General features: G+C 37.3%; 1 protein-coding gene across 1 annotated transcript in view; it reads right to left on the bottom strand.

Annotated features, from left to right (window-relative positions):
• Nucleotides 1–220: 220 nt before the first annotated feature.
• The window catches only part of LOC125237548 (ATP-binding cassette sub-family D member-like), a 138,928-nt gene continuing 111,599 nt past the window's right edge, over nucleotides 221–27,549 (bottom strand). The window contains exons 2-16 of the mRNA XM_048144678.1: nucleotides 22,386–22,618; nucleotides 20,411–20,539; nucleotides 19,720–19,921; nucleotides 17,544–17,775; nucleotides 16,153–16,292; nucleotides 14,795–14,967; nucleotides 13,074–13,248; nucleotides 11,657–11,763; nucleotides 10,833–10,998; nucleotides 10,417–10,570; nucleotides 9,665–9,811; nucleotides 8,670–8,772; nucleotides 5,333–5,454; nucleotides 1,538–1,663; nucleotides 221–789 (exon numbers count right to left, since the gene is read on the bottom strand). Coding sequence (XP_048000635.1) covers nucleotides 648–789; nucleotides 1,538–1,663; nucleotides 5,333–5,454; nucleotides 8,670–8,772; nucleotides 9,665–9,811; nucleotides 10,417–10,570; nucleotides 10,833–10,998; nucleotides 11,657–11,763; nucleotides 13,074–13,248; nucleotides 14,795–14,967; nucleotides 16,153–16,292; nucleotides 17,544–17,775; nucleotides 19,720–19,921; nucleotides 20,411–20,539; nucleotides 22,386–22,544 — 2,277 coding nt within the window. The 5' untranslated portion in view covers nucleotides 22,545–22,618 and the 3' untranslated portion in view covers nucleotides 221–647. The remainder of the gene's footprint in view (nucleotides 790–1,537; nucleotides 1,664–5,332; nucleotides 5,455–8,669; nucleotides 8,773–9,664; nucleotides 9,812–10,416; nucleotides 10,571–10,832; nucleotides 10,999–11,656; nucleotides 11,764–13,073; nucleotides 13,249–14,794; nucleotides 14,968–16,152; nucleotides 16,293–17,543; nucleotides 17,776–19,719; nucleotides 19,922–20,410; nucleotides 20,540–22,385; nucleotides 22,619–27,549) is intronic.

The raw sequence follows: 27,549 nt of genomic DNA, 5'->3' as shown, positions 1-27,549 counted from the left end.
CGTTCCTACGCGCTTTTTCTGTATCTTCAACAGTTTTGTCAGAAATCGAAAAAAACCGCATTTTCGGCACTTTAAGGGAGGGTAGAGGGGTGACGCAGAGGAGGGAGGAGTGGGGAGGGTTGATGAAAAATAACTTCGGTCTATAATGTACATATTTCAATTTAAAAAAACCTTCCATTAATTATGCCGTAATTTTAGCTAATTTCCCCCTGCTAAACGAGAATGAATCTTTCTCATCCGCTCACATGTGTTGCGTATGAACACAGCGCGCACACATACATACCGCGCGGCGTACGTTTGTTGTGTTACTACTGTGCTTATAGGGCAGGGGGCACATCGACACTACTTTGAAAAAATCTCGTATCTCACGCTGCTCCTCAAAGTTAAAACGCAGTAAGTATGCATTCCATACATACTTACCACAATTTTCATTTCATTGACAGACGAAGATACAAGTTTTTTTTAAGTAGTGACGATATATTTACCACTATGATTTTAGATTTTAGGCACGTATTTGTGAAATTAATTTTTGAATATTTTTTGTCATTCTGCCTTATTAAGGTTTTTATGGTCAAAGTATGGTTTCTTGAATCATCTGTTATAGATGCAAAGGCCTGTTATATTATACTCAGTATGACCATACAGTTCTAATCGCTGTCGCTCTGTGTGGTGGTAGGAGGGGGAAGAGAAGGGGTAATGGAGGGGGTAATAGCGGGGGCGTCCTTTTCTAGCGGCCGGAAGGACCAGTTGCCAGTACCATCGAACTCTAGGACATGCGTGTGGTATTTCCTGTAAAAAAGAAGTTAAATTAATATAAGTATTGTAAGGGCATTTATTTGTGTGATGAGCACAGATATTTGTTCCTCAGTCATGGATGTTTTCTATGTATATAAGTATTTATATATTATATATATCTTTGTCTGAGTACCCACAACACAAACCTTCTTGAGCTTACCGTGGGCCTCAGTCAATCTGTGTAAGAATGTCCTATAATATTTATTTATTTATTGTTGGTATGCTTATACAGATTGGCCAACCAAATAAGAAACATTTGCTGTCGGCACAGTTACATTCAGTTACCTACATCTATACAGTAAGACGAACAATAATGTCTGAAACTTTAAACATGAATCTAATTATTTATAATAAAAAAATATCTGTGCTTATCACACAAATAAAACTGGGGAACGAACCTAACAACTAAGCCAGATCCGGTCTTAGGTTATGTAAATTATACTAAAAATTAGTTATGTAAATTATTATTAAATTTCAACAATTGACCACCGTGCTATATTTGCAAAACAAAACAAAAAATTGAGATTTTCTACAAAGACAAAACATAAATCAATTTTTCGCTTCAGAAAGTTTATTTCATACCCGAAACATATTAAGCATAATAAGTATACAAGAATTGCTCATTTAGAGGTATGTATACGTTTTTTGCAATCATTTCGTTACTAACCATTCCATGGAATTAAAAATTGTTTGATAAATTATTCGAAAATATAGGGTGGGTATTGTCAAATTTCATACTAACCATACGCTAGGCCTGTGCGTGATAGAGAGGAGTGTAATGCCCTCTTTCACCGCCTCTTCGTACATAACGACCTCGGTTTCCATGGAAACGGCGCTAGTGCACTCGTCTAGCAACGCGTATACGGGTCTGAAAAGAAAAAAATATTTTAAATTGTAAAATATGGATAGCAACGAGAATACATTTAATTCTATTTTTTTTTAATTTATATCGGCACCATACATAGGTATACAAGTAAAAAAAAATCAGTCGAATTGAGAACCTCCTCCTTTTTTTGAAGTCGGTTAAAAATAAGGAGGCACACTCAAAGGTTATGACAGATAGCGCCACCCTATTAGTCCATTGCACTCGTATTGCAGAGATAAAGAATGTCATACGAAGAAGACGAAGTCGAACGAAATCCGAAGAAGAAATTAATTTTATGTGGGGATATTAATATAGACGTGATGAAAAAAACTAGACATGCAAAATGTTTTTTAGATACTATAGAAAACTATAACCTTAAAGCACAAATAAAAAACCCGACCCGTATTACCAAACTGTCACAAACATGTATTGATCAAATTATTAGCAATGTTACCAATGGAAAGGCCAGTATTCACGATCTGGGCCTCTCCGATCACACAGCTCAAACTTACAATGTATCATTAATTGAACCTAAGCAGAAACCGGTGACATGGTGGTACCAAAATAAAAGAGATTTCTCTAAAGAAAATAAAGTAAAGTTCCTTAGTTACTTGTCCTGTCTCTCATTCAATGAAGTTTACGAAGAATATGACTCTGAACTAGCTTTTAATAAATTTCATGAACTTTACTGTTTGTTTTACGACTTATGTTTCCCTATCATTCGAGTAAAAGTCAAAAATGTGTCAAAAAAATATGAGTGGCTGACAAAAGGCTTACGTAAATGTTGTAGGAAAAAACGAACTTTGTACATGGGATGCCGGTATAATAAATGCCCTGCCAATACTGCACTTTATCGCAAATATGCAATGCTCCTAAAAAAATGTATCAATGATTCACAAAAAAGTAGAAATATGTCGCTTATAAACAATTCGAATAATAAATGTAAGGCGTCCTGGAATGTTATTAAGCAGTACACGGCTGCTAATACTTGTATTAATAACATTCAACAGATTATTGATAAAAAAGTTGTATATAGTGATCCTGATGATGTAGCGGATATTTTTAATAAATATTTCATTAATGTAGTTGAAGATAACTGTCCTAAAATTCATAGTTTTTCAGAAATCAATGAAACTGTACCGCAATTCGAAAAAAGTATTTTTTTGCGACCGGTTTCAATTACTGAACTGGAAAAAGTTGTTGCTTCTTTGAGTAATTCTCAAGCAGTTGGTTATGACGAAGTCAGTACTGATATTATAAAGATGAGCATTCACATAATAGGCGAACCCTTAAGACACGCAATTAATTTATCCTTGACACAAGGCCGTTTCCCGGAGATACTAAAAAAATCAATTGTCAAACCACTATTTAAAAAGGGAGACAAAAACCAAGTAGATAATTATAGGCCAATAACACTCATATCCATATTTTCTAAGATCTATGAAAAAGTCTTATATTCAAGAATTAGTAACTTTGTCGAAAGTAATGATTTGCTTAAAGATGAACAAAATGGCTTTCGTCGACATAGAAATACAAGCCTTGCTATCTTCCAATTAATGAAAACAGTCACTGAATGCATAAACGAAAAAATACCTGTAAGCGTTATTTTTATGGATATGAGTAAGGCATTCGATTTCGTTTGTCACAGAAGATTATTGGAGAAAGTTTATCGGTACGGTATTCGTGGTTTGGCTTATGATTGGATTAAATCTTATTTGACAAGTAGAACCCAATGCGTGGAGATATCTCAATATTGTTCTAATAATAAACACATTATGAAATACAGATCAAATTTTGTACATAATAAATATGGCGTACCACAAGGTAGCATAATGGGACCATTACTGTTCCTATTATACATCAATGATTTACCAAATGTTCTGACACAGCAATGTTATTTATTTGCAGATGATACAAGTATTGTTATTAAATCAGATAATCTAACCACTTACGAACGATTGATTAACGACACCTTGGAAAAAACAATAAAATGGTTAGAGTGTAATAATCTTAGAGTTAATTTAGCCAAAACTAAGTTAATGCAATTTTATACTAACAAGGGAAAACCACAAAATCTCGATGTTAACTACAATGGTCATAAAATTGACGAAGTAACTAGTTTTAAATTTTTAGGTGTAACTCTTGACCGGTTCTGCAGCTGGAAAGAGCATATAATCGACCTATGTTCGAGAATGAATCGTTTTGTATATGCATTAAAGAGAATAAGGCAAGTAGTCTCAATAGATGCGGCACTTACTTCCTATTATGGTTATATTCATTCGATTCTTCAATATGGCATAATTATGTGGGGTAGATCTACGGATATAGATGATGCATTTCTCATGCAAAAGAAATGCGTAAGAGCTGTTTATGGACTGAAAACCTTAGATTCATGTAGACCTTATTTTAAAAATCAGAATATTTTGTCGCTCCCGTCTATTTACATATTTAATGCCTGCATATTTGTGTATCAGCATGGCCATCTCTTCCAGCAAGTCAAGGAAGTTTATCGAAATCCTGTACGTCCACAATATCGGAACAAATTGTATATACCTCCAACAAAGCTGTCACTCGTAGCAAAGAATGCATTTATTATGTGTATAAAGATTTATAATCAAGTGCCGGACGAGATTAAGGATTTACCATTCAATCGATTTAAAAAAGAATTAAAGAAATGGCTTGTGGATAAATGCTTTTATAGTATAAACGAATTTCTCAACTATAAATAAGCTAGGTTATTAAATAGATTAGAATGTAAGTACATTATGCATGCCTGTAAGGTAGTTTTAGTGATACCTCTGAAGTACACACTTGTATTCCTAGATATATATTTCCACCTTTCTGTACCTAAAACTGTGCGTAATAAATAAATAATTTCATTTCAAATAATTTCAAATAATTTCATAATTTCATACGTGAGAGCGAGAAGATGATGTTTTCTCTCTCTCTCACATATGAATGACAGTGACACTTGCACTTGCACAGGCGCCGCATGGCGGGATAATATGTCAGTGTGCCTCCTCATTGGAAATCATTAGAAAACACAATTTAAATTATTTTGTTTGAAAACCGTACATTGAAAATTCACGCTATTTGACGCGTGATTGTCGCTAGATGTCACTTAACTATGCCTATACAAATAACCTGCATTTACTGATGTATGGAGTTACAACTCTTCCCTTACTTATTCCTCTATGTTTAGAATAAGTAACTTACCTGTGGTTTGAATTTTTCTTTTAAAGAGATATTAATATATGTGATAGAGAATGGTTTCTATATGGTAGCGAGACCTGGCCTGCTTTCGGAAGGCATGTCCAGCAACTACACGTCACAGAAATGAAGATGTTGCGGTGGATGTGTGGCGTTACGCGACTAGATCGCATACGTAACGAACACATCCGTGGCAGCCTCGGAATCCGTGACGATGCGGATAAGCTGCAGGAAAGTCACCTCCGATAGTATGGCCACATACAACGCAGACCGGTAGACTACGTCGGAAACAGATGCCTCAACCTCACCGTCCAAGGCCCTAGGTCATGCGGCCGCGGTAGGCCTAAGAAGCGCTGGCTGGACGTCGTGATAGCGGACATGGAAGAGAACAATCTCTCACCCCAGGATGCCGAAGACCGGGCAAAGTGGAGAAGGCTAGGTTGAAGAAGAAGAAGAAATTACCTGTGGTAGAACATCCTAGCCATGGCCATTCTCTGCTTTTCTCCGCCGCTGAGGGTGGCGCGCCAGTCGCGCACGGCCCTGAGGCCGCCATGTCGCGCCGCGCATGCGTCGAGCCGCACGACCTAGATCACAAACAACAATTAGCACATTATACGTAGTTGCGTGGTACCCTAAAAGCGCTGGTAGCCTAGCGGTAAGTACGTGCGACTTTCGTTCCGGAGGTCGCGAGTTCGAACCCCGGCTCGCACCAATGAGTTTTTCGGAATTTACACTACCGTCAAAAAGTTTAAGACCAAACACGATATAAGTATGCAAATAATCAACATTTCATGAAGTTCCTATGAGAATATTACTTTTCAGTACCTACAACCGACAAAATAAAGCGTATAACAATTTTTAAAAAGGGATCATAATAAGAAATAAAAGCTAAACGTTTTTCTCATCGAAAAATCCTCCTCGACGCTTTTTCACTTCCGAGCAGATTCTTGGCATTCTTGCTATAAGTGTGTAGCGTTTCTTGGCTAATGGATTTCCACTCGTATTGCAGTATCTCCCATAGAGCTGTTGCAGATGTCGGACATTGTCTTCGGACTCTACGGTCGAGTTATCCCATAAAAGTTCGATCGGGTTAAGGTCTGGGGATTGCGGTGGCCAAATCATATTTCTTAACACACCTTGGCGTTATTTCCCAAGTAACATTTTAGTGCTATAATTTTGGTTTTCGACGCCAAAAGCTACTATAGATGTCGTATAAAGGTATTCGGCGTGACCGCTTGTCGTATAAAAGCCTCCAGTAACACCTTTTAGCTCTATAAGCTTATACCGCTAAAAGGTGTTATTAGGAAGTGATGTAAACGTTTATATCACCATTTTATAGAGCCGCTATAGGCCTGGTCTATAACAGGATCAAATATGACTACTATAGATCTATATTATTGTATAATAGTGTTAGGAATCACTGCTATGCAATCAATTTGCGCTATTAAGGTTCCCAACAAGCCGCTATAGTTGTTGCGTTATACAGCTAAAAGGTGTTATTAGGAAGTGATGTAAACGTTTATATCACCATTTTATAGAGCCGCTATAGGCCTGGTGTATAACAGGATCAAATATGACTACTATAGAACAATATTATTATATAATGGTGTTAGAAATCACTGTTATGCAATCAATTTACGCTATTAAGGTTCCCGACAAGCCGCTATAGTTGTTGTGTTATACAGCTAAAAGGTGTTATTAGGAAGTGATGTAAACGTTTATATCACCATTTTATACAGCCGCTATAGGCCTGGTCTATAACATGATCAAATAACCTACTAAAGAACAATATTATTGTATAATAGTGTTAGAATTCACTGTTATGCTATCAATTTGCGCTATTAAGGTTCCCAACAAGCCGCTTATAGTATTTTTAGTAGTCGTATTTTAACAGAAATTAAAACCTAACTATACCACTATTTTGGGATATAGTGGCTTTGGAAAACACTGCTACAGTATTTAACACCGTAGTAGTGATATGAATACCATTATAGAGCTATTTTGCTGTATAATGAAGTTTTCAGGATACGTTTATATAGCTTTGAAAAGCGTTAATAGTCGTTTTCTAATGCCTTTTATATCTCATCGCCGTATACGTCACAATTACTCTTTTATATCACAGAACTGTGGAATAATGGTTTCGGTATCTCTTTTAAAACACAATAGCGTTATAGCTGAGTTTACTATATGTTTTATAAAAAAAAAACTGTTTAGAAGATCTTTCTATAGTAAAACATTGAAAACAAGTATTGTTTTCTATATAAAGAACTTATAAGTTAAACTGGATCATAGTTAAAGTCTCATGCAACCCTAATTGAATCCACAATGGCGGGCTTATGGCAGTGAATGCGTATGATAAGTGACATAGTCGAACTATAAAAGCGTATGTTTTACTCGTACTTCTTGGATCCATAGTAGAAACTATGGTGCCAATAATTTGATTGTATTAAATTATATTTATTTATTTTATTCAAAACAGGTATAAATCGAGGGCGCACTTAAAATACTCCATTAAACTAATATTCTTTTAACGGTAAAATTTCCATCGCATACCTTTTTGCAGTAATGATGGAATTATACGAAATCCAAATTATTTTGATTGACACTAAACTTCACAAGTTCACACGCCACTTTTCATAAAGTTCCTCGTTTAGAACAGTTTTTGTTAAATATTACACACATTAAATTATTTTAGAAATTTCATTCATTCGCATTAAAAGGGACGGCAACTGCTATTACAGAACAAAAAACCTGTATAACGGAATCTCAAATGCTACTATAGCATAAATTGATACTATAATAGCGTTACTGTGTCCTCTATGTCAACAAATTAGCACAATAGTCATCATCACATCACCATCATAGACCTTAAACGTCACGGATGATACTGCTATAGCCCTATTATATCACTAAATGGCTGCATAATTGCGCCAAATCGGCTCTACAGTACCAATATAGACTATTTATAGGACTATTTAATGTGATTTAATTTGGTGCTCTCGACCACTATAGGACCAGAAATTGTTACTTGGGTTATTAACACTTTCGCTACCAAGAACCCGACTGTCGGGTACACCGCTCGTAGAAGCGTAGCCGATTACATGGGTTTCCCCGTATGTAGCGAAAATGTCGTAGCGCCGCGTAGAGCCCGGTTTCGAAAGTGTTAACTGTGTAGCTTCTACAGATCTTTGCTGAGTGTTTGGGATCGTTGTCTTCTTGCAGAACAAATGGGTTGCCGCGATCAATATAATAAGATTACGTAGTTTTCTATTGATTACAAATTTCGTTTGATGATTTTTAGAAGGGTTTATAACAATGACACTGAACATTGTGTTTGGTCTTAAACTTTTTGACGGTAGTGTATGTGCGAAATATCATTTGATATTTACCAGTCGCTTTTCGGTGAAACATCGTGAGGAAACCGGACTAATTCCAATAAGGTCTAGTTACCCTTCGTTAGTTAGAAGGAGACAAAAAGTAACCTATGTCACTCTCTATCCCTTCAACTATCTCCGCTTAAAAAATCACGTTAAATCGTCGTTCCGTTTTGCCGTGAAAGACAGACAGACAAACAGACACACACACTTTCCATATATATATATATATATATATATATATATATATATATATATATATTTATAAGTATAAGTATAAGTATGGACTATTCATTCAACTTATATTTTGGTTGCGTTCGTTATTTTAATTTATCGCCACTTGTTTTTAATTTCCGTACAAAACCGTAACGATGAATACCGTTTGAAAAATATTCGTACCTGTATCGTAATGTAATATAACTCACCTTGAGGATGTGTGTGGCGCGATCGAATGCTTCCTGGTCGTCGGGCGAAACGCGAGTCGGATACGTCACTTGGTCCATTAGAGAGCCCATGGACATGTATGGTCTGAAACAAAAGAATAAAGAGGTTCAAAACATACAGGCAACAATGATTCCAACATTCTGTTAGTGCACGCTCTTATTGGGCGTTGTAAAAATAAAACAAAAATGACCAACATATTTTTAAATTAAAGGAAAAATGGAAAAATTCACACCTCTGAACCTGCGACCTCTGGCCTTGCCGGGGCCACCACGCTCCTAACTGCGCAAGGCCAGAGGTCGCAGGTTCGAGTCCTGCCGGAGGTGTGAATTTTTTCCATTTTTACTATAATTTAAAAATATGTAATATCGCTCGCAGACGTTTCTGCATGATAAGAAAACAAATTTAAAAATGACCAAGTTGGACTATGATATATCCCAGAGCATTAGACTCTAGCAACCATAAGTCAAAGATCCGCCCGGCTCTGAATCGAGTGCGTCGGGCTTCGCCCGTCTCTTAAAGTATTAGGGCACCCAAGGCGCCGGTCATTGCACCACATGCATCGGGCGTCGCCCGATTCTTTAAGTATGTCTTTTTATCCTCTCATTCACTCAAAGGTTAACTGGAAGAAATCCCTCATAGGGATAAGTTCCCTTCTTCTCGTTCGTTCTTTACTGTAATTACTGTATTTTTGTTATTAATGCACAATAAAGACTTTACTACTACTATGTCATTGCCGAAGGCACCCGGCTATAGATTGCGTACGTCGGGTTTCACCCGACTCTTTAAGTGTGAGAGCGCTCAAGGCGCCCGTCATTGCCCCGAGCATGGCAATCTTTGCCCGACACTATAAGTATGAGCGCCTTCGCCTTTCGTGCGTCAGGCTTCAAGATACTGCTGAGGGTTGTAAGTGATATGTCTGGATGAATGAATGAGTGAGAGTGAGTGATAAACAGTCTAGAACCATCTAGAAACGTACCTTTGAGGGATGTAGAACATGATAGGCCTGGATGTGCAGTGGCCTGTAGGTGGCGCGTCGTCGGCGCAGTGCGCGCATGCGCAGGGCCGCGGCACGGCCAGCGAGCCGCCGTGCACCGGCCATAAGCCGGAGATTATACGGAACAAACTGCGAACAAATATGGTGGTAAGTAACTACAGGGGGCGTAGCCGAGTGGCATTTCTGCGACGCCACCGAAACGCCGCAGAAATGAATTCTGGCTCTGTCGCGCCAATACGCAACAGCGATAGAGATTATTGCGAGCGTTTGTGCATTCGGCGAGTTCATATTTTCTTCATAAATCCAAATTGATACATTATTCTATTGATTTGCCTACTGCGAACAGCTTTTCCTTCATATTTTTACGGAAATGTCTAGTGACACACCGCTAGCGACCACGTCGCACGCTGGCGTCACAATTGGCACGTTGCTTAAGCCGAAGGCCGAGTTCAACTTACGGTCAAAGACCCGGAGCACTCAAAAAAAATATATAGACAGTTTGAAATAAAACACAATGATATATACCTGGATTTGCCACAGCCATTGGGTCCAACTATAAGTAGATGTGTGCCTGGTGCTATGTCTAGTGACACTCCGCTAGCGACTACGTCGCACGTTGGTGTCACAATAGGCACGTTGCTTAAGCCGAAGGCCGAGTTCCACTTACGGTCAAAGACCCGGAGCACTAAAAAAAAATATATAGACAGTTTGAAATAAAACACAATGATATATACCTGGATTTGCCACAGCCATTGGGTCCAACTATAAGTAGATGTGTGCCTGGTGCTATGTCTAGTGACACTCCGCTAGCGACCACGTCGCACGCTGGCGTCACTATTGGCACGTTGCGAAGTCGGATTGATAGGTCGTTCGTATAGGTAATTTTTCCTGTAAACAATATAAATACTTTATTAATCTTTCGAACTTATGTCTCACTTGGATTCCTGGAGAATGTCCAAGAATTTCACCTCATGGGTTACCAATCAACATTTTTTTATTATCAATGATAATCTAACTGACGGACTAATTAATTTTTTTTTAGTCGTCTCGCCTATTCTACAGTTTAATATACGAGTATTTTGCCATCTCTACCCATATTTCTTCTGAGAGATTTTGTTACTTTATAAAAAAAAAATTGAAGCCTGCATACCTTGTGGGACAGGCCGCTTGTCCCTAAACGTGACTTGGAAGGCATTAGGGTTGTCCTTGGAAGCGGAGACGTGGACGTTTCGAACGCATTCTCCGCGCGCCACCTCGCCAAACACGTCCAACATGTCGGAGACACGTTCAGCGTAGCCCGCTAGCGTCACTACTTCCTGTTGAAAGTTTTGGTTTAGTTAAATAGGCAACTTGACTGTACGTAAACTCCTAGGGGGTAGGGCATAGCGAATGATATTCCGCTTTGTGTGGTAGGGCACAGCACAGCGGAATCATCTCGCTCGAATCTAGAGCAGAGCCTAACTGGGGTAGCACCTCCGCCTTACAGAAGACCGCAGCCAAATAGCACTAGACCCTACTCATAGTGTAGTGTTCCTGCCGGTGAGTAAGGCTGCCAGAGCTCAACGAGGGTGCGGTGTGCTGATGACGGGAGGACTTACGGAACTGACTTATTTTTATTTATTTTATTGATTTGGGAAACACACAGCATTAATAATACATATGTCATACAAATTAAAGGTAGCTCACAAGCCAAAACAGTTTCCACTTTAAAGTTATACATGAGAAGGCTCTGAAATAGACATGCGTGAGATAAGTTTTTAAAAACAGAAACAACAGGTAATTTACTACAAAAATGCAAACAAGACAACCAATTTTATCTGTGATGGAAGCAAAGTTAATTATGATAAATTAAAAGAAAAAGATATACAAAAAAATTCCAGACAAATTCTAGTAGCTTTTCTGCTAACGCAGATTTGGTTTGGTTATCTTATTTATCTTTTTATTTAATGTATTTTTTAATTGAAGACTGTTTACCTTATAACTGGACATGAGCCTCTCAATGGCGTCAGCAGCAGAGTTCAGCAGATGCCTAGAAGTAGTCATGTACTCTGTTCGGGCGCTGATACCTTCACTCGCCGATCCTATAAAACAAACATAGTAATAAGTAAGGAAGGAGGTAAGAAAATGCTTTATTGCACCATGAAAACCAAAAACAAACATTAACCCCCTTATTCATAAACGTACACTAAAGTTATCGAGCCGATAAAGTTCGTTTGTCCCTTTCTACCATATATACCATCAATATGTCGGAAAGGGACAAACGAACTTTATCGGCTTGATAACTTTAGAGTACGTTTATGAATAAGGGAGTAATAACACAAAACATAATTATAATAAACTCGCGCGACCTTATGAAATTTTAAATAAAATTCCATAATATTTTTAAAAAAATCAAGATATTTCGCTTACTTTAAACGTAATGTTCAGTACAGATGGTCGTTTTTTTACGCACTAGTTCGAGAAGGGGTTCATTATATGCCAGGTCGAAACTTCGGAGGCTCACTGAAAAACGTCGTACGATACACGTGCGTAAAAGGAAATTCGTAACTCGTGTCGATTTAAAACACTCCCTTCGGTCGTGTTTTAATTTATCGCCACTAGTTTCGAACTTCCTTTTTTACGCACTTGTATCGTAATGTACTATTAACACATGTTACATTTTTGCGGATTTTCGTTAGTGAGTATTTTACGTGATATTAATTTATCACGCAGCATTTACTTTTTATGTCATTTATCATTCATTTTTATTTTTAAACTAGTGCTGTGGCAGCCTGTCATTTCGATTCAAAGTCCCGGTGAGAATGGGAATGCATGACTTGTAGACCTGTAGACCTTTGTAGACCTAGTGAGAGCTGAAGGTTCTAGCATGCACGTACCGTCGCCCTTCGTCCCGATGGGGATGGGCAACGTTAGCATGACTTGTAGACCTGTAGACCTTTGTCGACCTAGTGAGAGCTGAAGGTTCTAGCATGCACGTACCGTCGCCCTTGGTCCCGGTGAGGATGGGCAGCGCTAGCATGACTTGTAGACCTGTAGACCTTTGTAGACCTAGTGAGAGCTGAAGGTTCTAGAATGCACGTAGCATCGCCTTTCGTCCCGGTGGGGATGGGCAGCGCTAGCATGACTTGTAGACCTGTAGACCTTTGTAGACCTAATAAGAGCTGAAGGTTCTAGAATGCACGTAGCGTCGCCTTTCGTCCCGGTGGGGATGGGCAGCCCTAGCATGACTTGTAGACCTGTAGACCTTTGTAGACCTAGTGAGAGCTGAAGGTTCTAGCATGCACGTACCGTCGCCCTTGGTCCCGGTGAGGATGGGCAGCGCTAGCATGACTTGTAGACCTGTAGACCTTTGTAGACCTAGTGAGAGCTGAAGGTTCTAGCATGCACGTACCGTCGCCCTTGGTCCCGGTGAGGATGGGCAGCGCTAGCATGACCATGCCGGTGCCGCTCCACACGTACTTCATGCAGAATTGCTCTAGCATGACGTACCACAGCTTCTTGTTGAAGACTCCGGTCATTTGCGCGACTAGTTCCTTGTAGGCTGATTGTAGCTGGCCTAGTTCCACCTGTGGGTAGAAAGAAGTGAATATAGAATTTGCTGTAGATAGAAGAATTAAGCTGATCTATAAGTCTGGTTTTAGTGTCACGTGGACCGACCGCGCGGGGCGATCCGCACCGGACTAATATGTTATTATGTTCAATAAAAATCATTAAAAAATCATTGATATGTGTTAAATTCTGGGAGCGTAAAAATCAACTTCATACAAATTGGTCGCGCGGATCACTCCACGCGGACGGCCCTCGTCAGGGGCAATCATTTATTTTTTTTATTTATTTATTTAATATCCAAAAATTACACAGCATAACAGGTAAACTAAAGCACTGTGGAATTCATTACAACTATACACTTATAGTACACTTATATAATAGTAACAGAGTACAAAATGTACAATATATAAACATTACAAACTTAATATACAACAGTGGACTTCCTTTTATCCATCGCCTCACAGAACCTCATACACACTTCACACAATTCCGCCCATCTGCTAGCAAACACATCGCATTCCGGTACTGATACGTAGAGTGCGTTAAGGTATAGGAGAGCGCGTACCAGCGGTGATTGCCTATATCATAAACCTCTATGTCATGTCAATAATAAACCTCTGTATCTATGGCGATCAAAGATATGAAAGAGACGCGTTCCTTATGCATACAGTCTAAGCTCGTGTAGGTGAATGCGTATCATGCTTGTATGAGTGAGATATGACAGGTCGACTGGTCGCCTTTCAGCGGGGAGCGGGAGTTGCCATACTATACGATAGTACTCTTTATCATACCAAAGACATATGTAACTCCGTACATAGCTACAGTCTAAGAAAAAAACGTACCTCAGAACCATATAGAAAAAGGTACGGTGGCCTAGATGGCATTACACCTTTGGGGGACGCTCGGCTAGATGGCGCTAATATTAATATTTGAAATTTTAACACATATCAAGCCAAGAATATGGGCCAAATTGTCAAAGTTGAGGTTTAAAAGTTTTAAGCTTGTGTCGAGAGATGGCAGTCTATGTACTGTGATTACATATTTTACTTTGACAGTAACTCTCTATAATACTTGATCCCCTTTGATCATATTCATATTTATTGATATTGCACATATACATTACACGTCAGAAATATAAACATTCATTAAACTAAGTCATTCTTCTTATTACTCTAAGAATTAACTTATAAAATGTATGTATTCTATATCATTTAAATACATTATTGCGCTAAATATTACATTTCAAGGAATTCATTAATGTCATAGAAGGCATTATCAATAAGCCATTTTTTAAATTTATTGTAAAATACATTATCATTGGATATAGCAGTTATTTGTTCGGGGATACAATTACATACTATGTTAAAAGCGTTTCTATAGGATATATTACCTTGTGTCCACCATAAAATGGCACCTCCTCAGCATGAGCTATGATAGAAGCGTGCACGTGGCGAAGGTTGGCCTTCATCCTGGCTTCCTCGCCAGCCAAAGCTCCGAAATGAGGCGACAGCATACGCAGGACTTCAGCCTACCCTTTTAGGGAATACAGGCTAAGTTTATTACCTTGTGTCCACCGTAGAAAGCGACCTCCTCAGCATGAGCTATGATAGAAGCGTGCACGTGGCGAAGGTTGGCCTTCATCCTGGCTTCCTCGCCAGCCAGAGCTCCGAAACGAGGCGACAGCATACGCAGGACTTGACCAGTCATGCAGATTACCACTGTGGCGAAACCGGGCCCTGAAAATATAGAAACGTTAGAAAATCTAGTATATTGTTAAAAGAGAATTCTAACGAATTTCCGCAACATGGCATAATATGACTATCCAATTTATTAAATATAAATTGGGTTCAAAAATATCTACTGTCCATGTTTTTCTCATAATTTTCTGACGCTTTATTTCATGCATGGTACTTATAATAGTACATTTCGATACAAGTGCGGAAAAGAGGAAGTTCGAAACGAGTGGCGATAAATTAAAACACGACCGAAGGGAGTGTCTTAAATTGACATGAGTTACGAATTTCCTCTTCGCACGTGTATCGAACGACGTTTTTCAGTACAGATGGCCCTCCGAAGTTTCGAACTGACAAGAAATGAACCATTTCTCGCACTAGTGCGTAAAAAAAGCACCATATCTACTGAAGAATATTTTATTTTAAGCACAGGGAAATTCCCCATTCCAGTCCTCTTTGCTAAACGACGCAGAGAACTAGACGTTTTATTACTGTAGATAGTGTGTGGTTTTTAGTGTAGTAACCTATTTTAACATACCTCCATCATATAAAAAAATAAAATTAATACTCGTAATATATTAAAAAAAAAACATGTTTTTCCTACCGACTGTAAAAAGTTTTGATAACCCTGAAAGAAATTATATATTCATAAAGTACGACGTATAATGTTTCACTTTAAATTATAGGCACGTATCCATGAGCATAAGAACACAAGGAATTGGGAGTTCTCCAACAATTTCTAAACAAGAGAGACGGATGTTGTTTTATGCTAATATCAAGGATTTGGCAATCGCACATACATATACCTAGACATTGACATTCACGGAAACCAAAGCCAGAATACAATTATCTACAATGTTAACTGATAATGAGGAGGCACACTCAAAGGTTATGACAGATGGCGCCACCCTATTAATCCATACGTGAAAGCAAAAAGATGATATGTTTTTTCTCTCTCTCACATATGAATGACAGTGCAATGCCTAGAGACTTGCACAGGCGCCGCCTGGCGGGATAAAATGTCAGTGCGCCTCCTCATTGGTAAGTCATATACAAATGTTATATACAAATGGCATTTTTACTATCTACTCGCCTTTCGGCTTGTTTCATAAAACAACACTCATGTTTTAATGTCTCTCATTATGCACCAGTCACATAACTTTTAATATATTTTTAAAAAACACTCACCAATGAAAATGTTGCCCTTCATCTTGCTAGAATAGCTGGCGAGCGTCAGCACTATGAGGAGCAGGTCGAAACAGGGTTTCGTCAGAGACCCGTACAGATGTGCCACAGACTGCGTAAACACTGACACATCTTCTGTTAATCTGTAAATAGAGGTATCATCGTTAAATGGTATTCACCTATTCTGTAACTTTAGGCATCGTGCGGGGTATGTCACAGACTGCGCGAATACTGACACGTCTTCTGTTAATCTGAGAATAGATATATCATGATTAGATGGTATTCTACTAGTCTGTAACTTTAGGCATCGTGCGGGGTATGTCACAGACTGTGCTAATAATGACACGTCTTCTGTTAATCTGCGAAGAGAGGTATCATAATTAGATGGTATTCTTCTAGTCTGTAACTTTCTTTAAGCATACTGTGATGTCACAGACTGCGAAGATACTGACAATTCTTCTGTTAATCTGCGCATGCAGGTATCATAATTAGATGTTATATTTCTAGCCTATAACTTTGATGTTGGGGCATAATGCGTTTTGCGTCACAGACTGCACGAATACTGACACATATTCTGTTAATCTGCGAATATAGGTGTCACCATTACGTGGCATTCTATTAGTATGTAACCCTGGTCAGAGTAGGGTTTCCTTACATGAACTTCCTTCCAAACGTTTTAGCTGAAGTAATCTATGATCAGCGTTATCAAACCTAGCGTTCAAATTCGCCACTCTATAGTGCGTTTGATTTTTGAAGTACATGTCATAAGCATGATTGAACAGTCTCGTCCCGAAGAACAGAGCTAGTATACTCTTCAGGTATCCAGATGCTACGGAAACAGTTTACCATCAGGCGGGCCGCATGCCTGTTGGTCACTTAAGAAAACTTGAGGTCTTTTGTAGTGTTTGACCACACCTCGGACAATCATCATCCCCTTGCGTTACCCCATATTGCCACGGCTCACGGGAGCGTGGGTCCGCTTCTGACAACTAATCCCAAGATTTGGCGAAGGTACTAGTTTTTACGAAAGCGGCTGCCATCTGACCTTCCAACCCGAAGGGTAAACTAGACCTTATTGGAATTAGTCCGGTTTCCTCACGATGTTTTCCTTCACCGAAAAGCGACTGGCAAATATCAAATGTCATTTCGACACCTCGGACAATGACGATTTAATATATGAAAGAGGCGCGTTCTTAGCACACAGTCTAAGCTCGTGTAAGCGAACGCGTACCTACTATTATTGTATGAGTGAGATGTGACGTCGACTGGTCGCGTTCTTGACAGGCGCTAACGGTGAGGTAATCAAGAGCGGGCTGGCGGCACTTTCAGCGGAAAGCACGGAGTGGCCATACTGTACTATAGTACTCTTTATTATACTATGGTTTGTCGCTTACCTATGATCAGCGTTTTCAATCCTAGCGTCCAAGTTAGCCACCCTATAGTACGTCTGATTCTTGAAGTACATGTCATAAGCATGGTTGACCAGTCTCGTCCTGAAGGCAAGTGCTAGTCTGCTCTCCAGATATCGGATCATGGAGTTGATGAAGGTGGCTGGGATGGCGATTCCGAACCATTGAAGGAGAAGGGCGGCGAATTTCTTGAGGTCCTTTTGGACTATGTGTTTCACTGAAAAGAGAAATTGAAAGTGAAATTATGTCTGTATTGTATTTGTATTTATTTATTGCAATTCACATGTACATTACAGGTTTTACAAGTACTTAAAAGTATAGGTAGGTACACACATGAACATGAAGCTCTGATGGGCGCAGCAATTAATGTAGGTAGGTAGGAGGCATTTCGCTTATACAATATGTTAGGTACAATTTTTTTCACGTCATGACGGTGCTCCAACAAATAAGGGTAAACAAATGAACTGAGTTTAAGTCGTATGTAAATTGTAATCACTATTAGTGATTTGTATTTAATTTTATTCAAAGCGCAATGTGTAGATTTCATAGTATATTCAATTTCATACCAATTTATTTATTCATGGTAGTCTTTGATACATATATCTTGTTTAAAATAAATATAAACTGTGTGAGGTGTGTGATAAAAAGTATTATTTTGGGCAAAGTGGGATTTTTGTTGGAAAACAGCACATATCTTGATTGTTTAAAGTAATGACATTAGAGTTCTAGACCCTTCCGATAAATTATACCTCTTCCTAAGACACACTATTCAAATAATATCAAATAATAATAATTATTTTTTATTTATTTATTCTATATTAAAAATCCTTCATTTGTTCATACACCAGAGTGCCATGAAACCCTATCAGGTTTGTGTTGACACTCGATTCGTGGATACATTTTACATTTAATTTATTGTGATACATAGGATAAATTAAAATTGCAAATTAAAAATTAACACTAGAATATTAGCGGGTAAAAATGAAATAGCACCCACTCAAGTAGATACACAACCGACCGTGCATTGCATTCCTTATCTCAGGGCAGCGTGCGCGTCAAGAAGGACTTAAGCGGCTAAGGTAATTATGTAATGTAGACGTACTGGCACAGTCAGTAGGATGAAACCCAAACTTCAGATACATAATTGAGGAGTGTCTTTTCAAAAGGGCTTATTTCCACTTTGAACTTTTTTTGGGAAATCGAGAAAAACATAATTCCAAGGGATTGATTTTGAAATTAATATTTAATTTGCAAAATTGTAATATTGTAAGTTGACGTTAATGCTATGATTACATCAAACGCAACATGTGTACCTAAATAAATATTTAATTACCATATGTTTTTGAGAATTAAGCACTTTTGATGCGAACTCTTGGGAATTAAGCCCTTTTGTTGTGGCTTTGTAGCGTAAATGTTATTATTTTAAAATAGTTTTATTTTATTTTTGGATTTGTATTAACGTTAGTTGATATGAATGTTGTTGTAATACATACATTGGTTTATCCACATAAATAATCATTACACATTTTTCAAAATGTGTTCTAAACTTTGATGTTAATCTTTTTTTTAAAGATCAAGGCGAGATTTTTTGAACTTTTATCTCAAAACAACGTGTACTTTTCTATACTAAGAACAACTGCATTCATAGTTAAAAAAAAAGAAAAAATGGAAATAAGCCCTTTTGAAAAGACACTCCTCAATTATAACCTCTCAATAGACAGCAGAGTCACAAAATGTTTCTGAGGATCGACGCAGACATTTTAATGAAAACCTTACATTCCTGTATATGCTTAAATTTTAACTTTAACTCACTATCACTATGTATATTGCTCTCTCAAATAGGTGGCGGAAGATTGTTCCAGCACTTCGTGGCAGCGTAACGAAAACTGCCACGAAATGCGGTATTGCGCCTGAAAGTGTTGGAAGCCTTACATTAGGCGATTGTAGGCGTGCTTTTAATTTTTGACTTGAACCGCTCTTCTAAATAGGTGGTGGAAGGTTGTTCCAGCACCTCATGGCGGCATAACGAAAACTGCCACGAAATGCAACGGTATTGTGCCTTGACGCGGGGATTGCGCCTGATACGACGTTTGTAGACCAATTTGTTGGAGAAATATGAGGGTTTCTGACTATTGACGATATTCTGATAAACTTTACTTACTTATAGACCCCTCTAAAGCAGCAACATAAATAGAGAGCAAAGTCCTCGTGAACAAGCACAGTGTGTGTCCAGTCAGCAAGGCGACCTCGTGGCTACGGAACCCGGGTACCATAATCTTGGCTAGAGACACCATTTGCCGGAGGAACTCCAGGTTTAGTCCAGGGACGTGTTTTTCTTCTGGCGCTGGTTCTTCGGCGTCTTCCTGTAATAGAGATGATGGTATATGTTGATTCTTTTATAATATTTGTGTTAGAATTTTATTGTGGGTATAAAATAGAAATCTAGAGGCACGTCTTAAATGGCGACGGCTTGCCGGCTTGCTTAAAGACTCGAGTTTGCAATATTCTTACGCCACGAGTTACACACAATGTTATTCATCACTCTTACAATATAAAAAATATGTAAAAAGATAAAAAAAGTAAAATATGGTACGGTATGGTAGGTACCAAAGGTTGTCTGGAAGAGATCGCTCTTTAGCGATAAGACCGCCTGTTGTCTATCATAGTTAATTAAAGTTATGTGCTTATTTTTTTAATGTCATCTTCGTATATTGGTGAGCAAAAAAGAATATTTGTATTGTACTGTACTAGAAATTTCATAACTCCCTTGGGTATTCGATTTTTCCATAACTCCCACTCCGCCTGCGTGCAATAGCTCATTGAGTGTGTGACTGTGATGAAAATATACTTACAATATTCTGTTTGTTGTCGGTGTCGACGTCACCCCGACAGAGGGCGCACTGCTCCGCGCCGCATCGCCCGCCACAAGTTTGCCCGTTGGAACCATTCTGAACAGAATGTAGTTCGCCATTTTTTGCGATCTGGAAATATAAAATGAGATTTTAATAAATGTTTCAATGTTAACCATAAAACTCCCGTGAGACTCAAACATATTTAAAAATATTTTAAGCGGGTTACTCACGTGTTTAAGCGGGTCACTCGGAAATGGATCGAAACATGTCGGACGTTATATCGACTTAACACGTGAGTAACCCGCTTAAAATATTTTTAAATAATGTTTAAATGATTCACAATAAACATAATTATCTGTTTTGTAGACTAATCTGGCCCATTACCGACAATTGTACACTCTTGGATGTACCTGGGTATTGGTTATTGATTCGATTTAATACTATAGGTATTGCTGGATCTACCTCACAGCATTAGAAATAATGGTAGACTTGCAAAAGTGAGTTCAAGCGCTAATAAGCTAATTTCATTAGACATATTGATAAGATAAGATAAGATAATCATTTCTTGCGAACCATGGTTACGAAGTTGTGTGCATATAAGTACATAGGATCACATGGCAGCCTGGTAGGGTATGGCAATTCTTAATACATACTATTTAAAGTTAATTACTAATTAGGCTTATTATAAATGTGTCTCTTCCATATACTCTTGGATAGAGTAATATGCCTTTTTCAATAGTAAATCCTTGAGTTTAGTAGTAAATAGGGAAGTTTTCTCTACACATTTTATCTGGTGAGGTAGCTTGTTATATATCTGTATAGCTCTATAGTAAGGACCTCTTCTGTACCTATATATCTAAAATCGGTAAATATTGACCGGGATATAGACCATGATTACCTTTTGTTGTTGTTGTGTTGCATTATTTATGTTATGTTGACAACCACCCGCCTTCGACAGTTTTCCGTGATCATGATGCATGCAACTGCGTCGAAATATCGGGAGCTCGACAAAAATCAAAAAGGTAATCACGAATATCACGATCTATATCCCGGTCAATATAAGTCTAATGAAAATAACCGTGAATCATTCAAAACTCTTATTAAGCTAATTTCAATTAAATCGAATACGTAACTGAATTCAGGCTTGGATATTTTAAAGTCAGACATTGATATATTCATTTTTGTTAACTCCAAGCAGTTAAGGCTACGCCAACACCTATACCTACAGCCATGAACGGTTGTATACGTAACGCCTGCTGCTATCTTAGTTAAGTAATATGACATAGGCTTTGGTACTTATCACAGATGTCATATATACCACAGGTAGGCCTAGCACGTGATGGCCGCGAGAGTATGTCGCCGCGAGATAGATGACACGTCTTCTTCTAACTGTATTAATGACATAAGGACGGGTAGTCTATCTCGCGGCGACATACTCTCGCGGCAATCATGTGCTAACCCTGCAGATCAAGCAAACGTATCTACTTAGCGTGTCAAATGAACTCAGTGAAATCCACTGAGTTGTCCGTCTTTACTCGCAGCTAGCAGCTTTCGGGCGTCAATTTTTGTAAGTTGAAGTCAACCAAAACATAAAAAATGCCTCGTTACGTGATATTTCAATTGCAACAACACAAAAATTATGAACAATCAAGAGCCTGAGACATATTTAAAATTACAGGCAAGAATCAACTTCAGTACAAAGTTTGACACGCTCGGCCCCTATACAAATATATGAATTTGTTTCTTCTATCTAAATTAAGTTCTGTAGTAGGTACTTACAGTAATTTTGTATAAGAAGGTTTTCATACGACGTTTAACTTTCGTGTGTCATTATTCTAAATATTGAAAAACTCGACACACGGAGTGTAATCGCCGCGAGTGCTCACGTTATGGCCTGGCGATGATCAAGCAATAAATGTAACTGAAATCGTGTTTTCATTATGGTCTATTTAAATAACATTTATATGAATCTTACCTTATAATTATTATTGTTGTTGTTACAAGGAGCCTGCTTTCTCTCCCTAGTGCCGTATAGCGCACAAGCGGCTAAGGCCACGCCAACACCAACGCCTACAGCGATCGACGGCTGAACCCGCGACGCCTGCTCCCGAATCTTTGTTAGTATGGCCGGCATTTTGACTTATCTGAGATCGAGATTTGAGTTTAGGATGTGTTGCTTTTCTTATGTGTCACGTCTCGTCCATTTTTCTGTAACAATAGAAATTATTGGTTAATGACAACTTATAATTTGCAAATCTAGAAATATAATAGACTAGCTTTTGCCCGCGGCTTCGCTCGCGTTACATACATACATACAATCACGCCTGTATCCCATAAAGGGGTAAGCAGAACACATGAAACTACTAAAGCTTCAGTGCCACTCTTGGCAAATAAGGGGTTGAAAGAAAACGAAACTGTGACATTGCAGTGACAGGTTGCCAGCCTCTCGCCTACGCCACAATTTAACCCATATCCCATAGTAGCATAGTGAAAAATGCTCCATAAAAACTTCCACCCCCCTATTTTAGGGAAGTGGAGGGTTAGAAAGAGATAAAAAGTAGCCTATGTTACTCTCCATCCCTTTAACTATCTCCACTTAAAAAATCACGTCAATCCGTCGCTCCGTTTTGCCGTGAAAGACGGACAAACAGACACACTTTCCCATTTATAATATTAGTATGGATAGGTACCTTACATACAGAATAAAACTACCGATGATACATTTTTATATGACGTGTTCGAATCTATGTAAGCAATATTACTATATACATATAAACCCGAGTTTGAAATTTGATCTAGATGGCTGAATCTATAACAAAATTCGATTAGGTTGTAAATTATCAAATTATTTATTTAAAAAGCAGAATCAATTAGTTTTATTTGCAACCGATGCTATTAAGCGACTTTCAATCCGGAGGTCGCGGGTTCGAACCCCGACTCGTATAGGTACCAATGAGTTTTTCGGAACTTATGTGCGAAATGTCATTTGATATTTGCCAGTCACTTTTCGGTGAAGGAAAACATCGTGAGGAAACCGGACTAATTCCAATAAGGCCTAGTTACCCGTCGGATTGGAAGGCCAGATGGAAGCCGCTTTCGTAAAACTAGTGCCTATGTCAAATCTTGGGATTAGTTGTCAAAGCGGGCCCCAGGATCCCACGAGCCGTTGGCGAATGCTGGGATAACGCAATTATGATGCTATTAAGATCAAAATAACGTTACTTTAATTTTCCACTTAAATAACAGGTTGCATATGCCATTTTCTTCCAAAAGTTTCGAGAAACTCACTAGTACAAAAGCCAGTAAAAGCACAAAAACACCTTCAACCAATTGTTTTAGTTTTTAAACTAATGCCCGTGAGACGGGAAGTTATTTAAATACTATTGTGCGTATTTCAATGAGCAGTAACTAAACCAGCTTAGTTTTTTGTAAAAACACCTATTGTTTTCGATTAAAGAATGAATTATTACATGTATTACTTATGGTTATATTTTCTGGTGTGTCGTTTAGAAGTATTTAATGTTTATGAACTTTGAACCATTTCAGAGAAAAATATTTTACAGTACATTATCATATCTTTTTAAAAACAAGGACCGCTTTCAAATACTTAAGTAGGTACACAAAATACTTCTAGAAATTTGAGAGGAAAGCACGACCTATTGACAATTAAATCTAATTTCCAACATTTGCTTACATAACACAGCAGTCAAAGTTTTCAATAATTTGGACATTAACTTAAAATCATGTGAAGATTATAAGATATTTTTAAATCTGAATTGATAGACTATTTTATAAATAAACCTTATTATTCGATCAAAGAATATTATGCAAATGTTTTAAATTAAATTGAAAATGTGACTTGTCTAATATTAATTGTAGTAGTAAGCATAAAATCTGTACCTGTCATCTGTATTGTATCTTTTTTGTGATTCTGACATTTCTGACTGTGATCTTCTAGGCTATATTTATTTCATTTATAATAGGTAATTGTTGTGTTCGTTTTATATATGATAGCAAACAGGCTGGACTCGCCCGTCCTGGGCCGGTTCGTGGATCTGCACGTGAGGGATCCGTGAAAGTATTGTTTGTGTTGTGTTAATGTTTTATTTTATTTTTACTAAATTAGTCTAACATAGTTATTAAGTTTTAGAGCTACTAACCATATTATGGAACCTGTCTTCTGAAATAAATGTTTTTTTTTTGTTTTTTTTTATTATTATATTCTGTTGATTTTCTTGTGTGACATTTTATAATTGTATTTGCATGCATTTAGTTATGTTATATTGCAAATAAATAATGATTGATTGATTGATATTATCAGCCTTTTATCGCTCACTGCTGAGGATAGGCCTCTCTTCTTTTTTTTAACATATTGAAAAAAAAAAACAGCAAGTTCCTGTAAATGACGAATAACAGTACGAGAGTAGAAAAAAGAATTAACAAATATTTTCGCATAGAGCGATGCCGGAAAGAAGCGGCAAGAAACCATCCATAAAATAAAAATGCCCTTTAACTTTTAATGCACTATAACTCTCTTCTAAGTATATGGTAACATCATGATATCACGTGTACAACTAGCGGATATGAATGCTATTGTTATGTACCATTATATCCAATTGAGCTCAATTGTACATAATTATCCCATAATTTAATACTTATAAAGCGCATTATATAATAAAAATCTATTTTTACACTGCATTCAAATAGCTCATAAAGAAAACTGGTATACCTACTAGTAAAAGAAATAGTTTTTTTTTTTTTTTTAGTTTAAACGGGCTCACTCTTGGCATAGAGGAATAAGTTAGGAAAGAGTTGTAACTCCATACATCAATAAATGCAAATTATTTGCAGTGACATCTAGCGTCAATCTCGCCTCAAATAGCGTAAATTATCAGTACCACTACTCGATACTAGGTGTCAACAGTGTTGCGTCTGCCAAAAATGTAATATTAAAACAGTATACAACTTATATTACAACCAGAAGGAATTGAAAACAGAGTACTGATTAATACTATTGTAATATTAGCTAAAAATTGTTGAGATTTGATTTTTTGTTAGACGCGACATCTATTGACAAGTAGCAGTACTGATAATTTACGCTAGTTGACGCGTGATTGACGCGTAGATTACGCTATATGTCACTACAAATAACTTGCACTTACGGCTCATCCCTTAATTAATCATCTATGTTCTTTGCCACAGACTAGCCAAAGGCAAAGGCGTGGCCTACGATGGAGTGAGCTCGCCAAGAAGATGCCCGTTCACTCTTGATTTGAAGGCATTCAATGCAAAGCAAAGGGTTATATGAGCTCGGAAATCTAGCCGCCAAACAAATATTATCGAGTATTGTGAAAAGTTACGAATTTTACCACACCCTTTCTTCTATGTTTATTTGTTTGTGGGTATCGTAGAATTCGACTGTGTGGAGTCAATTTTAGTACTTTCAGTAACATCATATACGAGTAGGTATCCGTTTTTTTATTAATATTTAACTAGTTGGGGTTTACCCGTATACCCATGTATGTGTAACCTTCAGAACGTCAGGAAAAGTAAACAAAAATACACACGTTTATGTTTTTTCCGAACAAATACTTTAACTCGAGTTAAATTTAAATATCCGGTCATTTTTAGTTATACAGTCAAAAGTCTAAAAATATTATTAGACTTTTGACTGTAACCGGACAAAACGTCTAAAATATATGTACAGGGTGGAGCGTTGTTGGATGGAGAAAAATAAAAATTAGAAATTCATAACGGAATAGGTGTCAAAAGTTGCGGAAAAATTTGCAGATTATATTTCTGGCATCAAATTTAAAATAAGGTACTACTTTTGGCCCTCTACCAGCCGTAAAAGCAAAAAAAATAAGGTAAAATTAAGAAATAAATTAAATATGTCTGAAGTCAATTTTTATTTTTTATTATTAATTAATATTATAAAAGAGGCTGTAATTAAGTGAATTTAACCATAATAATGTTTAAATTTGTTAAAAAGTAGTAAATAATGATACTTCAAAATTTCATTTTTAACTCAATAATCACGTTATCATGCGAAATACGATAAACGAAGTAACACGTGCAGTATATTTTTTGGGTTGTATTTTATATGAAAGGACATCTTTAGATATAAATTTAAAGTTTTGGGTTTTTGCATTTTTCTTGATTTTTCCTATTTTTACATGATGACCAAAAGTGACATTTTAGGCGTTATTAAGCAATTTAGGCATACTTTGAAGCGATATAACTAAATTTTTTGGTTGGACTGATATGTTTTTTAATATGCTATGAGTTTATTTCGATTGATAGCTTTTCTGTCACATGCTAAGAATATTTTTTTAAGCACGAGATATATGTAAATAGGATTTTTTGGAAAATTCCAATTTTGCTATAAATTTAGGTCTCAGAAAAAAAATGTTTTAAAGTACAAAAAAAAATAAATTAAAATCATTTCAGATACCAAAGACTATGTTTATTATATAAATTTAATAAAAATATGTAAAAATAAAAAATTAAATTTTACAAAAAAATATTAATATTTTTTTATTAAATCAATGGTAGAGGGCTAAAAGTATATAGCTAGATTTTTTAAATTATTTTTCTCGTAATCTTCATAAAATTAGGCATTCTTTGAGTGGTATTCAATTGCATATTTCCAAAATTTTTAAATTCGCTCCACCCCATGTACACGACATCGACATTACGTAGTTCGCTGTCCGTGCTGTCCATATAAAAAACTGTTCCTGCATACAATTGTGTTACGAATGTTTTTTATTCAAGTTTTTTGTTAAAATAACAATGCAAATTTCATTTGTACTTCCGAAAAAAAAACTAACAATTCTGAATACTTAATGAATTCAGAATATCCATACTAATATTATAAATGGGAAAGTGTGTGTGTCTCTTTGTTTGTCCATCTTTCACGGCAAAACGGAGCGATAAATTGACGTGATTTTTTAAGTGGAGATATTTAAAGGGATGGAGAATGACATAGGCTATTACTTTTTGTCTCTTTTAACCACCCATTTCCCTAAATTGGGGGGGGGGGGGGGTGGAAGTTTGTATGGAACATTCCGCAATTTTCGAATTTAACGCGAGCGAAGCCGCGGGCAAAAGCTAGTGACTAAATAATAATGACTTAATAG

The sequence above is a fragment of the Leguminivora glycinivorella genome, chromosome 21 (genome assembly GCF_023078275.1).
Source record: "Leguminivora glycinivorella isolate SPB_JAAS2020 chromosome 21, LegGlyc_1.1, whole genome shotgun sequence".
NCBI lineage: Eukaryota > Metazoa > Arthropoda > Insecta > Lepidoptera > Tortricidae > Leguminivora > Leguminivora glycinivorella.
This window is presented reverse-complemented; position numbering and strand designations above follow the sequence as displayed.